Genomic DNA, 18,425 nt, shown 5'->3' on the forward strand with positions numbered 1-18,425 from the left:
ATTGCTTAGCAGACAATGATCTGACTAACACATTTATTTAAAATACTTCTTCTCCGCAATGTTTTCCATCTGCTCAGTGATTTTTCGAGTTAATGCGTTAATTTTGACCTACAAAACGCCGGCTGCATATTTTCAGAGGGTCTCTCACGAAATAGACATTCTAGCTGACAACCTAGTTAACGCAACCTCCTCCCTTAGTCAATCGCTGCGTCGTATTTGTTCATAAAAATTTAAGAAACTGTGAACAGCAAGAAGCGAAAAAAAATCAGTATTATATCATCGATATGTAAGAAAATGTTGTGTCTAGTTGCTTTTTATGATCTTTCAATAAATTACTTTGTTTTGAAAAAAGATTTTTTGACATAAATGACTAAATTTGTACATTTTTTGCATTCATATTGAAGTCAAGGTCACAAATTGACAATCGTAAAATTATTAATATATCGTACTACGTCCGTGTGCAAACGGTGAGTAAATGAATTAATCATGAATGGGCTTGTTCCCGCGCATGGATACAACCGTTAGTAAGGAACTACTTTCATTGGCGGCATCGGCCATTTTAGAACAGTTTACGATAGTAATTTACAATCTTTCTGAATCTTTGCTAAATTGTGGTCATCGAAATGGCTGATAGAGAGGATTTAGTTTACATGGCCAAGTTGGCTGAACAGGCCGAGAGATATGATGGTATTTATTCGTTTACGATACATGTCAACGATTCAATCAAAATATGTCGGCTATCTTGCATTACTTCCTCTCGCATAATTTAAGACGAGGAAGCAGTTAAAACTTCTATTGTGTGCCTCTTATTTACCTTTATGTCTGATTTTCTGATTGCATGTCATGTTTAATACTTTACTGGTAAATGTTTTAAACTGTTTTTGTCCGTAGAGGATAATATTTGCAGTTGTGTCCATGGATATTGACATGACACTGACGGTCGCCATTTTGGGTGATTCTAGTTGTTTCTAAATGCAGATTTTGAATATTAAATGCCAGTAAACTGTTCTAAATAAATGTAAAATATGCACAACGTCCATGTATCGTTAGGTTTCTTGAAGTTGAATCTACAATTATATATTGTTTTGCAATGGTGTACATTTGAAAACCATTTGAAATGTATTACACATTTGAACAGTTATTCTTTAAACTCCCAGACATATAGGAATTTAATGTTAAATGGTCTACCCTTCTGACTGCTCATAATTCAACGAGTTTTCCTTACATGTGTATGATATGATAATGTTCAATCCACCTGCAGACGAGTTATAACTTTTGATTGTAATAATATAGGAAATAAAACTTGAAGGAGTGGCCTTGGTAGAAACCTAATTGCAAATTTTTACTATCCCAAAAATCTGATTTACTATTTCAATGGTGTGATGTTCTATAAATAATGCATCCATAGACATACAGCCAGTCCTGAAATATGTCCTGTCAAAAATCTTCCATTGTATATAGTCCAATGAAACGTCTGATTACCCTTTATTGAGTTTGTCACCATCTTTTCTAATGAACATTGATGAAACAACTATTTGGTAAAAATCTAAGGCCCAAAAGAAGTTCACTCGATGATTGTTCAACCAAAAACTGGTCTTGGATACCATTTTTGTTCGCTGTAATACAAGTGTTGCTTCCACCCCATATGTAGTGCAGAGTTGTCCAGAAGTTGTTAGGATCTTATTGGTAATATTGGCCAGCTAACTTTAAAATGCCAACTTGAGTAAGTGAGCTTATCTTTTGGTTGATAAAATCAAACCATAAACTCTAAAGGAAAGATTTATGGCGCTGACAGTTTAACCTTTAAAAAATGCTCATAAAAATCAATGCAAGCAGTCAAAATATAAATCATGATCAACTGACTATTATTGCGGTATGTAACGGGAACCAAACCTATTTTTTATTTTGTAAGCTCTAAAAGTCTTTACTATGCACTTTTGTATTCCAATGAACATAAAAGACCCCTTTCATAATTAATTCTAGGAAGTTTATAGAGCTTAAGCTGTTGCTTTATTACAAAATAAAAAGATTTCTTGTATCCCTACATACCCCAACATAGTCTTCACACATGGCCACAGACTCTGCATCAAGGCTTGTTAAATCATCTCTACAGACCATAAGTGTAACAGTAAATTTGGTCCGGTAGTAAAATTTGTCCTCCAGACTTTTTTTATTAGTTAAGTCCATGTCCATGATTTTACTAGTAATATAAGTCCTATGACAAATGTTCCTAGGAAAATAAGTCCATAGCTAGTAAATTATGTCTGGCACTTGTTTTCCTAGGAAAAATTGTCCCAAGACTTGTTTTTCTTATAGTTTTATTAAATCATAAAATATATTTAAAATAGATGAAAAAAATGTTCGATAAGATTGGAAAATTTCCTTATTTTTTTCCAATTAAAATGAAGGACATTTCCTTTATAACCTAATTAAATCATGAATATTGAGTTCCCATTGCTTATAACATTTTCCTTTTATAATAAAAGACGGACATTTTTACCTAGGCATACTAATGACATAGACATGATTTCCTTGGAAAATTAGTCGGGGGACATGAATTTTATCAAAAATATAACTATGCAATTCTTAAACATTACTAAAACATAACATTTGAATTTCCATGGTTTAAATGTAATTGAATTTATTATATGATTTTAAAGGACATGATTACCTAGGAAAATTAGTCCGGGGACATATATTACTAACATCGGACTAAATATACTAGTAAATTCTGTAACCATGGACTTTTTATACTAGTAATGTTTGTCCGCCCAGACATATTTTACCAAGACAAATTTATCACTTACATATACATCTTAAATAAAATTATATGAAAAAGCGAGACCTAGCAATCCAACATTCCGTCACCAACAGTGTCCACAAATATTCACTCTGTTGTTATTTAAATAACTTTCTAAAACTATCCTGGATTTGTACTAAACTTAAACAGAAGCAAGTATATGATCATAAGATAGTATTCAGCAGTAAATTTTGTAAAAAATAAAATTCCATTCTGTATTTTACTTATAAATGGACTTAGTTTTTCTGCCAGGAAACAAGACGTTCACTCTGAGGTTAAAGTTTTTATAATTTTATTTACTTTCTTATATTATCTTGGATTTTTACCAAACTTGGACAAAAGCTTGTATATATGATTAAAAGCTAGTATCTAGAAGGAAATTTTGTACCTGTTTATCTGTATTTTACTTACAAATGGACTTATTTTTTCTTCCAGTTTAATAACATGACATACATACAAATGTAGTCTGCAGTAAAAAATGCAAAACATTTTTTAGATTCATAACTATGCTGGATTTTTCGAACTTAGACAGAAGCTTCTTAATCAAAAGATAGTATCGAGAGGAAAATTTTTATTGATTTTTTTCCTCATTTTTGTTCAGTCCGCTTTTAACCCTTTCAACGCTATACACGGCATATGCCGCGATGACATACGCTGTCCGCCACTGCTATTCGCGGCATATGCCGCGATGACAACGGATTTTTCATAAGGACTCTAAAACCATTCGGTTTTCATTCGGATCCTCTCTAATTTTTCCTTGTATGAATCGAGGATATGCAAGGTCTCATTTGCGCTTGAAATCCCGGGAATTTTTATTGTAAAATCATGCAGTAGAAGGAAAATTGAAGGAAAATAAAAACAAATATTTTGACAAATGCAAATGGCGGAAATCGGAAACGAAGCTGTAAATATGGAAATATTTCAGCATTTCTATGGCGAAACTGATGACAAGGATTAGTTAAAAGGTTTCATGTTATCTCAATGTGTTTATTACATTCAATTCGTGTGGGAAATATGATTTGATCGATCATTACGAGACGTAGAAAAGGGGGGAAAACGGAGGTTGACTGAAATTTTTGAAGACGGAGCCACTGATTTGTGCCATGATTACATAATACGTTGTGTATGGTGCAATACGCTACGGAATCGAGCAATTGGTGTCTTCTTTATTATATGGCAGATAAAAAAACAAAATAGATGAAGACAAAAAGTAGTTTTTATTCAAAATTCAACACAAATGTAACAAATTACACCTTTTACCTGTTAATTACCTGAAAATGCAGGTAACCTAATAAAATTTTACTGAAATAACTGCCTAACATTACAGTTCATACTCTCCTGAGCATTTTTCATGCAATAACTTTTTCTGTATCTCTTATAACAAAAAAGATACAGCAGTCTGAAAAGGAATATACTGTTCTAATGAATGAACACAAAAAAAATGCAGCAGCAGCAGCCATTTTTCTATTTTTTTGTGTAGCGTTGAAAGGGTTAAAGCAAAAGTAGGCAAGACACTGGGTTCGGAACCCTTACAAAGTTTTATGTCTGTCATAGGTCTTTGTTGGTCTAAGTCTTATGTTTTATGTCCCTGCTGTAGCAGAGGGGGCATCAAGTTAAACTGCTTGTAGGTCCTGAAACTGGTTTCTGTTCTTAAACTTTAGTTTGCCTCAGCCAAATGCAATGAAACTTATACACAAGGCTTTTAACCAAACAAACAAACAAATATTTTATTTGCCAATCACGGCGCCCAGAATGAGCAGAATAATTATAATATAATTTTCAAACATAATGTAGAGTAAATTCAAAATAGGTTAAACAAAGTACATAATATGATTGATTTTGATTTGGTTGATTGATATAATATTAAAGAAAATGAAGTAGGCAATTTGTAAATAATAAACATATATAATACAATATGACCAATAGTCTGTTATTCTGGTCCCTTTATTGGACAGCACACCTCGTAGTAAATACTAATAATTTATCAAATGTAAAAGAAATAACTTATGTAAATGCATATTTGATCATACATAATTTTATATAGAGAAATCTAATTTAATATTGTATTTCTGTTTATATTTAAAACCTCTAATAACTGACAAATTACTATAAACATGATCAGGTTTGAATCAATGCTTCCATTTAGCTGTCAGAACTAGCATACTATATTTATTAAGCTGGCCTCGCTTAAGTTATTTTCTTAGTTGTAGAATCGCCATATATATATTAAGCATTGAAACAATTTTTTTTACAGAAATGGTTGAATGTATGAAGAAGGTTGCACAAATGAATGTCGATTTATCTGTAGAAGAAAGGAACCTCTTATCTGTAGCATTTAAAAATGTAATTGGAGCAAGAAGGGCATCATGGCGGATAATGAGTAGTTTAGAACAAAAGGAAGAATCGAAAGGGGAAAGTGAAAAGAAAGAACAAATGAAAGAATATAGAACTAAGGTACAATAATGATAAATAAGTCAAACTTTGTAGCTTAAATATGTTGAGTCCATGAAGTTAACACTTGGTATCCAGTTCAGATTCTACAGGTCTAATTTGTTGGTACACAATGTATTAGAATTACAAGTTGTACAGTTTATTCATACAGCAAAAAACAGAAGTGCAGAATATTTGAAACTATCTTGAGAAAAAAAAACATGATCATCAGAAATAAGTATGGTTTTATTACGAATTGTGACAATGTACAAATTTAGCCTCCAGCTAAACAATATGGTTCAGTTTTGTTTTGTTGTACTCCCACATTCTTTTATAACATAGGTCATGACAGTGTGCAAAGGAAGTCGACAAAAGTTTTCTGAAAATTGAAACCCCTATGTTATTAAATCAGATCTTTTACTTTGTCCCTTATGTAGCACTGTTGTATTAAATAACTTTAGATCATCACTCTCAAACACTGGTCAGTCCAAAATTGAGTTGGTAGATATCTAGCCAATCTATAGGCTATATTTTACAAGTCTATGACACAGTTGTTCAGATTCAGGGCAGTCTAAATGCAAATCAAATTTAAAGTTAAATTTTGAATCAAATTTTACAATCCATGATTTTTTAAACTTTCTGTTTTCCAAATACATCAGTAAGGATTCATTTGCTAGTTTTACGTAGTGTAAGTTAGGACTGGATTTAAAAAAAAAAAATTGCACATTAAATGACTTTCATTCCTGGTTAACTTTAACGTTTTATTTCTTTTATAGATTGAAGAGGAGCTTAAAGGCATTTGCAACAGTGTTTTAGATATATTAGATAAAAATCTGATCCCACAAGCAACAAATGGTGAATCAAAAGTATTTTATTATAAAATGTGAGTGTATGATAAAGTACTAAAGTAGTGGATTAAGAATTTTCTGCATATTTATCATTTGGATTATATTTTGTTATGGTAGACTGAAGTGACAGATTGCATTATGAAATAAACTGAATGTTTATACATAGTCTTCCATGATATAGATTAGATAGATATATCTAGGAATCTTATAGTACAGTGCAAGTTGATTTATTGTTGGTTTTCAATTTAAAAAAATGTCTTTCATAATTACTGAAAGTGAATTAATGTAAAACAAATTTATTTAGTTCTAAAAGACATTTTCATTTATAATTGATATTCAAATGTAAACCATGCATCATTAATTTAGTATTTGCAAGAACTCTTCTACTGACAAAAAGTTTTCTTTTTCTTTTCCGTATGATTGATGTACATGTATGGGAAGGGAAATTGTGAGTTTCGTTCATTCAGGTTTCAAATGTGTGTTTTCAGACCGAATCAGTTTAGAAATTAAATGATCTTAGCAATTTCAATCATAATCATCATCTTTTAAAACGACCTGTGATTCCCTTCCAAAACAGACCTTCATTCATGATCCAGTCATAAATTTTTAGTTCATTACTACAGTCTGCACCAAAAACTTTTTCAGCTACTAGTCCGAAGACCAATATCCTGACATTTTTCTTGTTGGTCCAAACAAATTTTTGCAAAAACTTACTAGTCGAATGAAATTTTACTAGTCTGGGGCATCAGACTAGTGGCTAACCGTGCAGACTGCTGATTACCCAATATTTTCAACCATGATTGGGGATTTCTTTTTGATAGATATGTATATCTGATTATTCACTGATTATTAATGACTTAATTATGGATTAAAGTATCAAAAAACAAACATTTGAAAGGAAAATTGAAATGGATAACAGCATTCATTATTATCATACATTGTAGTTTAAAATTCCTATTCGTTGTCTATGGATTTTTATTGAAATGTAGATGGTTGACAACTTTGAGTGGGTGGGTTAGGCTACATACCACTTAGTTCAGCTTGAATTTTTATTATTTTCATAACACCTTGTGTATTCTACATAAATCAAAATACATGTACACTTGTATTGTACTGTTCAAGACGGCCTATAATTTTTCAGGAAAGGAGATTACCATAGATACTTGGCTGAATTTGCTACAGGAAATGATAGAAAGGAAGCTGCAGAAAACAGTTTAGTCGCCTATAAAGCTGCTAGTGATACAGCTCATACAGATCTAGCACCTACTCATCCTATACGTCTAGGTTTAGCACTGAACTTTTCTGTCTTCTATTATGAGATCCTAAACTCGCCAGACAGAGCTTGTAGGTTAGCAAAAGCAGCATTTGATGAAGCTATATCAGAATTGGATGCTTTAAGTGAAGAGAGCTATAAAGATTCAACGTTAATAATGCAGTTGCTAAGAGATAATTTAACACTTTGGACATCAGATATGCAAGGTGAAGGTAAGCATTCAACAAAGGCATAACACAGTAGTATTTATATCTTTATTGAACAAGAGACTTGTCCAATTATTTATTGGGAAAGACGTCTAGGGTAAAACAATGTCAATGACACATTGAAAAAGACTCCTGTATATTATAAAAATGTCAAATAATTTTGATATTCTTATAATTAGTTGGGCTAGACAAAGAATTATATATGGGTGGTCTGACCAGAAACCCTTCCAGACAAACTGCTTTTTTCACCAGCTTCAATTGCACTCGAGTTGATAGCAGACTTATAATTATCAAAGTCATGAATATAGTATGGCTAAATGGATTGATTTGAAATCTCACTGTCTACAGTTCACAATGAAAACAAGTACATATTTTTAAACCAGTTTTCACTTGTCAGACGAGGAATGTGATTATTGATTTGTTGAAGTATTTAAGTGACGCCAGCTGTTTCCTTGCAATAATTTGATAAGAACTTTTTAACCAATGCTTTTCAAATTTTAATATGGTGTTACTGATGACAAAATGGAGGTAAAAGATTTTAACTGGATATTGACAATTTTCTTTTTTTTTGTCAGAACACTTGTTCTAAAGCCTTGACAAGTTTTATTCTGTTTCTCAAAAAAATCTGATCAAATGAAGGTGTTCATAAAGAACTATCTCTAGAAGTAGAACTTGACGACCTCCTCTTCAAAACAAGTCAAACATATTCTCAATAGACAAGAATAAAAAATTTAAGCAGTCCAATGAAATCTCATTTTCAACATAAACAAGCAGACCTACTCTAAGCTTTATGAAATACTCCCTTTATGCTGAGGTGGTGTCAAGCCAAAGCCAACACCAATCATTGAAAATCATTTTTTGCAACTTAGCAGTCTTCATGCTAAGCCACAGGCCTAGCAGCCCAGGCTTGTAAAATTGCTCTTGGGCCTGTAAAAATTGGCTCTGCAGGCTAACAAAATCTAACAAAAAAAATCCAAAAATTGAGATCAGGGCCTGCAAATTTTTAAGTTCATCATAAAGACTGACTTTAATAGTCTATTGATGTGTAAACATTGAATGGGAAACTTGTTTTAACAGTCCAATCACATTCATGTACACTGTATTTGTAAATTTGCAAATCATGGAAGAACTTTTACAATTTCTTTTTGCAGATACAGAACAGAAACAGGAACAAGTACAAGACCTAGAAGGAGAGGATGCATCATAAGGAATGTAGTGACCTAGTTAACGATGAATTATTCAAATTTTTATTAAATTGACACATTAGTGTGATTGAAGACATCATCTGTATGGAAATGAGGAAAAGGTCACCTGCTTACGTCACATGGAATAGTTTAAAAAAGACCATATTCCTACAGGTTGTAACTGTGACGTACCCTGTATTGCCCCCCATTTGTAATCTTTCTTTGTATTGTTCAGAAATCTCATTAGTATGTGAAGCATGGAATATTTGTCAGCTATAGATTTTTTTCAGTGCACATGACTCAATGTACTTTTCCGTTGTTGTCGATTTAGCACCTTGAAAGTAGCTATCATTTATTTTATTTTATAATTTTCATATTCCCTGTGTCTATTTGAAGTGCTCTATCTTAGTTGCATAGTATTCCATGCTTCTTTCTGGTCTTTTTTGTTTTTTTTATCAAATACCTTTCGTTAACAGTAGTAGGTTACTTTCATTGCTTTTGTAATTGTGCTTTGGAAAGATGTATACTAGTAAGAGGACCAAATACTTTAATCTGTGACGTTTTTGATACTATTGTGACACGTAACGTAGATTTGAAAAAGCAGGTGTGTATTTGAACTTTTTTTTGTGGGGATATCTGTGACATTATTATTGCGATATTGTCAAAATGCATGATATATATGTGTCCATTTATTTATTATCAGAATTCAGACAGTTGTAACCAGGTAAATTGATGTTTAAATTCTCTATTCTGCTAAATTTTATGTGTTTAACAAATATCGATACCCCAAATCTATACCTCCATATTGAAATTGAATATTATAGTGCTTATGAGAAGGAAAGCAGTTAAATTTGAAATCTGGATGTATTTCGATTGGAATTAGGCCAGTACACCTAGAAAATATCAAGTCATCTTTATCATGTTTTTTGACAAAATCCTTGCGCATTTCGATCGATCGATATTCCTTCTTGTTGAGGGTTGAGATATCTCTTTACCTGGATTAAAATTGTAATATCTATTGTTCATATATAGTGTAGACAATTTGATGGAGTTTATTATATTTATATGTACTTTTTAATTAAGTGTGAAAAGGAAACAGTATTGGATGTTTACTTAAAACAGCAGCACACAATGTTGTACCTCGTTCTTCTCCGTAACAGCAGTACAGTGACAGTTTTGAAACATTGCCAGAAAATTGGCTTTTGGAAGAAAAAAGGTGTTTGAATAATAATTGACATGTAGACCTTTATAAATGGAACGTTAAAAAAAACTTTATTCTTCAAATGTTACCATGACAATCTGGAAATTCACTCTTGTGGTAGAAACTATTTGAAACAAAAATCTGAACTAATTAAAACCTAACTGTAGTTATGAGTGATTTGTTAAATGATCTGATATAATAAGAGAAGATAATTTTTGTGATTATTTTTTATATTGTTTGTTTAGTCTGGCTGTCTGGTGTTGTGATCAAATCTCACAATCTTCTCTCTCTCACCATTATTGATAGTTTCAAAGCATAGATTATTCTAGATAATACATTTATATATGATAAATTTGTAAAATGTCATGCTTTTAACAGTAAAACATGCTGATCATTACTGTGTCATGTCTATCTGCTTCATTCTGGAAAATAAAGATAATTAGAATATGGGGTAGAAACTGAAGAACTGGCAGCTAGGTATTACTAAAGAGCAATAGCTCTCAGATTCACTTGTTGGTATTGGTACATTATCAATTCGGGGAGAAAAATTTGTCACTTTAGAGTTAATTTCAAATATTTATGCAAATGTATAGTAATAAGATGTGATATGAGTGCCAATGAGACAACTCTCCGTATTAATCACAATTTGTAAAAGTAAAACATTATTGGTCATAGTACGGTCTTCAACATAGGGCCCTGGCTCACACCAAACAGCAAACTATAAGGTCTCCTAAAAACTAGTTTTAAACCATTCAAATCCAATAACCAATTCTAATCTATACAAAATGTATATAATAAGTGAAACACTTTTGAACCATATCAACAAAAGACAACTACTGAACATCAGGTTAGGACAGGTGCAAACAAATGCAGTGGAGTTGAATGTTTTAATAGGTACCAACCTCCTTACCTTAAAAATAGTGGAACATCACAACATAGAAAGAGACATGATCATTTACATTGTTTTTAACGAAGAGTAAAAAGATGACAATACATATGTATTTGTAAATGATTCTAAAACACATTCAAAATCACAACAAAAACGGAAAAGTTGTTTTAGGAAACGGTAAAAGCATGCATATGACAAACAAATACAATACTAGTAAGAGGGTATGGAAATTCCAAAACTTGTGTAATCATCTTTAAGTCAATATATTGCTAATGATATACAAGAAACATACAAAATTATGAAAACTTCTATTGACTAACAGACCATTAAAAAAGAGGTCAAGGTGGGATGAGACCAAATATAGATTACCTTTTGCTTAAAGAATAAAGTATAAGAAAAGGGAACCAATATATAAAAACTAAATATTGAGAACTGAAATTTAGGTCAAGGTAAAAAAAAAATAAAACCTGCCTGACTGATATTTGCATCATAAAATGTTTTCCATACCCCAGATATAATGTCATCCAATTTCAGAAAAACTGATCTAAACACTAAGAATTTAACTTTTACCACGTGCACTAAAACCAGGAAAATGAGGTCATGGTCAATGACTGCCAATTAAACATGTACCTACAATCATTTCATAACCAAATGGAGACCTGTTACTTAATGTATCTGTAATGTAAATTGGATCACAAAAACCTTCTCGTTCATTGCTCCATGAGATGAGGTCAAGGTAAAGTAAACAACTATTGACAGGCAAGAGGACCTTGCAAGGTAAGCACATACGAAATATATCTCCTGCTGAAAAATATTACACGAAGTATGAAGCTGCCAGGTCGTCATCCTGCTATAATAATTTGCATTTTGTGTCATATTGAAGCTGCCACTGCTAGAAAACTTTCCCCAAGTCTTGCTTTCTGCAACAGAAGTCATAGGCTTGGAAGATTTTACTCGTTTACACATGTTTTTTCTCGTCTTAAAAATAAATTGAAATACAAAAAGGTATATTGTTAAAATTCTAAACAGCACTAAGAACTGCAGGTTATGATGATAATCAATCCTTGCTACAGTTTTCATATGAGCAAGTTAAATAAGTTCAGTCGGATTAAGCCTGCCAGAATTACATTCTTTGCACTAATTAGAGACTAGTTGTCCTATTGCTAACCGTATCTGAACACAAAAGTGCACAAATCAAAATCTTGCATGCTTAATTCATATGACCATTAGATTAGTATGAAAGTCTACTACAACAAGTAACATTAACAATAATCCATTAAAATGAGCTCTAAAGTCTAATAACCCTGCCAAACAGATATATACACTACCAAACAGATATATACACCTTTTAACAATCATACCAAATACCAAATGTAGTAAGCCTACTACTTATTGTATATATGAGAAACGGTGATGTTGGCCCTGTGTAACATGTCTGTTTGTTCATTATTTTGTACATAAATTAGGCCGCTAGTTTTCTTGTTTGAATTGTTTTACAAATGTGTCATTTCTGTGATGTTTGTAGCTGGCTATGCTGTAATGGCTTTGCTCATTCGCTTTACAGTGAACTATAGATTTTAATCTCTGGTTCGTGTGGTATCTGTGGAGAGATGTCTTGATGGCAATCATACCATATCTTTTTACAATTGATCACACTTAGGATGTTCTTATCCCAGGCATAGATTACCTTCGCCGTATTTGGCAGAACTTTTTTGAATTTTGGATCCTCAATGCTCTTCAACTTTGTAATAGTTTGGCTTTATAAATATTTTGATATGAGCGTCACTGATGAGTCTTATGTAGACGAAACGTGCGTCTGGCGTACTAAATTATAATCCTGGTACCTTTGATAACAATTTACTATAACAAAGTTTTACAAGACCTTGACCACCTATGAGGGTCTATCTCGGCCAGTAATTAAACAGATTAATGAACCATTAAAACTAGTTCAAGGACAGACAAACATATATACCTTACAATCATTCCATACACCAAATACAGTTGGATCTATAGCTTTATAAAAGTATCTGATATGCCAACGACAAAAAAGTCGTAACCATGATCACTTATCAATGAAACATTCTCAAGGTCAGGGGAACCCTTTTTGAAAATCATGTCGACCTGGCTAAGTTCCAATATATCTGGTTAATGACAAAAAATAACTCTTCCATAGACTTATACTATCAAAATAAATAAAATGTTAAAGAATTCTGAATGGTGGAAGGCATCATTTAATGTATTTTCCATCCAATGTTGCATAAAATGGAATAACATATAGAACAAGATATGCAACTAAAATTCAATTTTTATTGACAAGTTTTAGTCTCTTTCAATATCTTCCACTTGACAATCTGTTCTTGTTAAATGTCCATGAACACATGTATGCAATACTGAGAAAATGATGATTTTTTTTTGTAAAAATTTGTGCAGCATTTACATTGAAGTTGAGTTTTTCTCAAGCGTTACAATCAATTTTTCATTTCAATTCTGAAGATTCCAACTGTTCCATTATACTTGATTTCTTCATCTTCTTTCTTGGGACATCTGCAAAATATTAATAAATACATACAATTTGTTAGATTTCATTTTTATTAACACAAATATATAACTGCATATTTATATAACACCAAATTTTTTGAAGAACTGTCAACAAAAAATTATACAAAAGTGGTTCAGGTCATCATGACAACAAGAATATTAATTTATTCTATTGGCATTAATTCAGTATTTTATTATTCATGGTTTCTAATCATGGTTTAATGCATTTTTAAAGGTTTAGGCATTTACAATTTAATTAATTGAAAATAATGTCTAAACAAGAATGTGTCCGAAGTACTCGCTATCATTTTCGTTTTTAAATGGACTGTGAAAATGAGATAAAATCTCTACTTTGGCATTTAAATTAAAAAGATCATACCATAGGGAACATGTTTACTAAGTTTCAAGATGATTTGCCTTCAACTTCATTTAACTACCTCGACCAAAAAATTAACCTGAAGTGGGACAGATGAATTGACGGACAGACCAGAAAACATAATGCCCATAAATGGGGCATAAAAATTAGTGTTAGAAATTCCAAAGATTCAAAAAACAATTTGCTGTGGCGAAACATATTTTGTACCATTCATTTTTGAAAAAATTGGATGATCTGCATAATCTAATCAGTTAAACAAACATCAACTCTCCAGTATCAAACGTCTCATGCACATTTCAGAACAATCACTCGGAATAGAAGAATCAATGCCAAATATAAAATCATCATTGTATCTTTTCAAATATTACATAAATACTCTATTAACTTTATTATTGATGTGTACCTGCAGAAATAACATGATGCTGGAAAATACGTTTTAAAATAAACCAATTCATCCAAAATGTATGCATTGTTTCAAAGTAATTTGAACTAATCATTTTCATACTGATCATGTTTCCTTTATTTTTATAATCTCAAAAGGACCCTTTCGTGATACTAGTACTCAAATTATTGATTAATTGATGGGTTTTATTTCATGACAGTCATTTTGTATTGATGAAAGAAGCTGGAGAGTCTGGAGAGAACATCTGATTTCTGTAGGACAAACCTTCTGAAGCTTCTTAGCTGTATCAAAATTTAATACAATACATAATAATTGAATATTTATAAAGTTTATTTTTTATCTCTTATCGCCAAAACTAGGCTAAAGTCTTATCATGACTTTTTAAAGTGCACTAATTCAATATAATTCAGCACTAGCAGATATTATAATGAGGGCAAGTTAATATACAATATTAGGTCAATGTCAGAAAAATATCAATTATGAGGCAGCGAAACTGGGGAAGAGCAAGATTCTACCGAACCCTTCTTCGATTTTGCGCCGAGTACAAAAAAGTTTATATTTGTCTGACATTGACCTTATATTGTTTTTAAACTGCTGCTTAAACAAATAAATTGATAGCTTTTATATATTGAAACACAAATTTCAAACTTATTTTCATCTCTTTATTAACCCCTGACTGTGGAAAAAGTGTTCCATGATGAAATTGACATTGCACAAATTATTTCTTCGATTTTGCGCCGAGTACAAAAAAGTTTATATTTGTCTGACATTGACCTTATATTGTTTTTAAACTGCTGCTTAAACAAATAAATTGATAGCTTTTATATATTGAAACACAAATTTCAAACTTATTTTCATCTCTTTATTAACCCCTGACTGTGGAAAAAGTGTTCCATGATGAAATTGACATTGCACAAATTATTTCTTCGGTTTTGCGCCGAGTACAAAAAAGTTTATATTTGTCTGACATTGACCTTATATTGTTTTTAAACTGCTGCTTAAACAAATAAATTGATAGCTTTTATATATTGAAACACAAATTTCAAACTTATTTTCATCTCTTTATTAACCCCTGACTGTGGAAAAAGTGTTCCATGATGAAATTGACATTGCACAAATTATTTCTTCGATTTTGCGCCGAGTACAAAAAAGTTTATATTTGTCTGACATTGACCTTATATTGTTTTTAAACTGCTGCTTAAACAAATAAATTGATAGCTTTTATATATTGAAACACAAATTTCAAACTTATTTTCATCTCTTTATTAACCCCTGACTGAGGAAAAAGTGTTCCATGATGAAATTGACATTGCACAAATTAAAGCTGTGTTACTATATTTAGGAAATAAACTCAACTAGTTGTAGTATAAACCTATATATAAATATGAAAAGCACAGGAAAAGATCATGAAGGGTTGTTCTAGAAAATACTATATCTCACCCACAGAAGTAAAAATAAATTAGAACAACACTCCCTTTGCATTTTGGTATTTCAAATACAACCACTCACAGAAAAAAAATGCCTTCCCTGAGGAGGGGGGACATCCAATTTTCATCTACAGACTACAGTCCTTCATATTTCAAGAACTTTCCCAACATACCTTCATGGAAATGTTCTGCTGTCTTTTTACGTAATTCATCCAAATCTTCAGCACTCTCTGCCCATTCTAGAACTAAACGTCTTCCATACAAATGAGTACTATGACACAGTGCTGCAAATGCTCTCTGTAAAATTAAACATAAGTTCTAATCATTTTAAAGTAAAAAACATTATTTTTTAGACCTTTGATTAAGTGGTGCAGACATATGTTTAATTTTTGCAACATCAGACCAAAATAAAAGCCAAATTGTTTTCTAGGAACGAAATGAACAATAGTTCTATTCATTTTGCTAGAGCATTTGTACACTCCACTCCAAGGAGAGTTGCATATTGGTTTACTTTTCTGTTCATAATAGATTTCTGTCACAGCTTTTTGATATGTGGTATTAAACTTCATCTGGTTTATATACATATGCAAGCATGTGACACATTTTCAGTATGCTTGATATTTTACTTCCAATTTGTTGAAAACTTGTTCCTCTAAAAAGTTCATAGAGTCAATAACTTTGAAGGACAATAGCTAACAAACAATACATCTATTGAATAGAAAGGATAGGATATGGAATATACATCCATCACACAAAATCATTAAGCACAAAACACAATAAGTAGAGGAATAGAACTTTTATTGCTGTTCATCATTTCAATAGTCCCAGTGAGGCCTTCAACACAGAACAAAAAAAGTCTAACCTCACTGCAAGTTTAAAACGGCCCATAGCACAGGTTTGGGCAGAATTCCTTGAAAATTAATTTTTATCTTTTCCAAACAAATGATAACTCTAATTCCTTTATTGCAAACCCTTGTTTTAACCAACATTGGGGTAAATCTGAGGTAAACTGATATCAATAATTATATTTCCAGACTGATAATATTACACTAAACTGATCATTCCAAAGAAGATGAACATTGAATTCAGGAGCATGATAATGTATGACTTGTTAGTTGCAGTTTATCCAATAAGCTTTATGTTTATTGCTGGTACAGTTTAATCTTATGTTGTTCTGTTGAACCAATGTCCTAGGTTTAGGGAAGGGTAAGGCCCCATCTTACATAATTGACTCTTCAACTTTTATATGCATCTGTCCCAAATCAGGAGCCTGTAATTTAGCGGTTGTTGTTTTTTGCTCTTAATCTTAATTGCTCCTTATTAATTGTTTTGTACACCTTTCAAGCCAATAGATATCTAACTTCAATTATTATACATTTGTCAAATTGGGACCTTTTATAGCTTGATATGGGGCCTAGGTTTTGCTCATTTTCAAGGCTGTACAGTAACTTATGGTTCCTTTACTACTATAACTCTCAGTGGCGGATCCAGAACTTTTCCTAAGGGGGGCCTGCTGACTGACCTAAGGGGGGACCCGCTCCAGTCATGTTTCAATGATTCCCTATATAATCCGCCAAATTTTTCCCATGAAAGGGGGGGGGGGGGCCTGGGTGGATCCGCCTATGACACTTGGCTCTCTGGAGGATGTTGTCTAATTAACAGTCATACAATATCTTATTTTCATACGTGACTTTGGAAAATTCTTACCTTAGCATCCTGTCTTGTTAGAAAATCTACAAAGCCAAATCCTCTATGTGATCCTGTACCACTAAGTTTCTTGGGTAATCTGACAGACTTCAATTCCCCAAACACTCTATAAGTAGTAGCAGAGATATATTACAATATGATAACAAAACATGCAATTTCAACCTACACACATTTATAATAGTTGGTCTTTTAAGACATACATGTAAAAGCTTGAGGTATAGGGGGAGGGTTGAGATTTCATAAATATGTTTAACCCCGCCACATTTTTGCACCTGTCCCAAGTCATGAGCCTCTAGCCTTTGTTAGTCTTGTATTATTTTTAATTTTAGTTTCTTGTGTATAATTTGGAGTTTAGTATGGCGTTCATCATCACCGAACTAGTATATATTTGTTAAGGGGCCAGCTGAAGGTCGCCTCCGGGTGCGTGAATTTCTCGCTACATTGAAGACTTGTTGGTGACCTTCTGCTGTTGTCTTTTCTATGGTCGGGTTGTTGTCTCTTTGACACATTCCCCATTTCCATTTTCAATTTTATATTTAATTTAAATGAATGGGAAAATGACAAGATACATTTCTGGCTTATATATAATTAGGAGATGTGCTATAATTGCCAATGAGATAACTATTAATTTATAATTTACTTGTAATCTGTCAGTGTTTTCAGCTTGTAATAAAAAATGCATGTCTGTTTTAGACAGCAAGGTTATAAAATTGCAGTTGTATTGATAACCAAAGCATTCCTAGACTGCTTTATGTGTTCTGTTGTCTGTTTTACCAGAGTTAACTATGAACTGCTGAATTTTATAACCAGTTTCATGTTATAAAGTATGTACTTGTTGGTGCATAGTACTTTAAGCTATGTTATACTTATAAAATTCTGCACTTACTTAAAAAGCTCATATATTTCTCTCCGTGTAGCTTCAAAGGGTACATTCCTTACTAAAATCTTTGAAGTTTTGATTTCTTTCTTTGACTGTTTCTTTTTCTTGTCTACACCTGGCTGACTACAAACATGAAAATATGCATATAATAAATAAGTCTTGTGTTTGCAATAAAAACAAGAACGTGTATCAGTACACAGATCATGATCATTTTATAAGTTCAGTGGACCAGATAATTGGGGTAAAATTCTAAATTGGCATTA

General features: G+C 32.0%; 2 protein-coding genes across 3 annotated transcripts in view; one reads left to right on the forward strand and one right to left on the reverse strand.

Moving 5' to 3' along the window:
- The first annotated feature begins 509 nt into the window (after nucleotides 1-509).
- On the forward strand, nucleotides 510-9,624 carry LOC143075588 (14-3-3 protein epsilon-like). Its single transcript, XM_076251052.1, has 5 exons — nucleotides 510-687; nucleotides 5,055-5,254; nucleotides 6,007-6,113; nucleotides 7,220-7,563; nucleotides 8,709-9,624. The coding sequence occupies exons 1-5, from the start codon at nucleotides 624-626 to the stop codon at nucleotides 8,762-8,764; spliced, it is 771 nt and encodes a 256-aa protein (XP_076107167.1). The 5' UTR covers nucleotides 510-623; the 3' UTR covers nucleotides 8,765-9,624.
- Nucleotides 9,625-13,123: 3,499 nt separating this feature from the next.
- LOC143075590 (putative RNA-binding protein 19) overlaps nucleotides 13,124-18,425 on the reverse strand; it is a 40,761-nt gene continuing 35,459 nt past the window's right edge. For both annotated transcript variants that reach the window (XM_076251057.1, XM_076251056.1), the window contains exons 24-27: nucleotides 18,169-18,285; nucleotides 17,283-17,388; nucleotides 15,749-15,872; nucleotides 13,124-13,375 (exon numbers count right to left, since the gene is read on the reverse strand). In XM_076251057.1, coding sequence (XP_076107172.1) covers nucleotides 13,308-13,375; nucleotides 15,749-15,872; nucleotides 17,283-17,388; nucleotides 18,169-18,285 — 415 coding nt within the window. In that variant the 3' untranslated portion in view covers nucleotides 13,124-13,307. The remainder of the gene's footprint in view (nucleotides 13,376-15,748; nucleotides 15,873-17,282; nucleotides 17,389-18,168; nucleotides 18,286-18,425) is intronic.

The sequence above is a fragment of the Mytilus galloprovincialis genome, chromosome 5 (assembly GCF_965363235.1).
Source record: "Mytilus galloprovincialis chromosome 5, xbMytGall1.hap1.1, whole genome shotgun sequence".
Classification (NCBI taxonomy): domain Eukaryota; kingdom Metazoa; phylum Mollusca; class Bivalvia; order Mytilida; family Mytilidae; genus Mytilus; species Mytilus galloprovincialis.

Coding starts and splice junctions, on each gene's coding strand:
- LOC143075588 (XM_076251052.1), top strand. CDS start 624: ATGGCTGATAGAGAGGATTTAGTTTACATGGCCAAGTTGGCTGAACAG. Junction 6,114..7,219: donor AAAGTATTTTATTATAAAAT/GTGAGTGTATGA, acceptor ATAATTTTTCAG/GAAAGGAGATTACCATAGAT. Junction 7,564..8,708: donor ATCAGATATGCAAGGTGAAG/GTAAGCATTCAA, acceptor TTCTTTTTGCAG/ATACAGAACAGAAACAGGAA.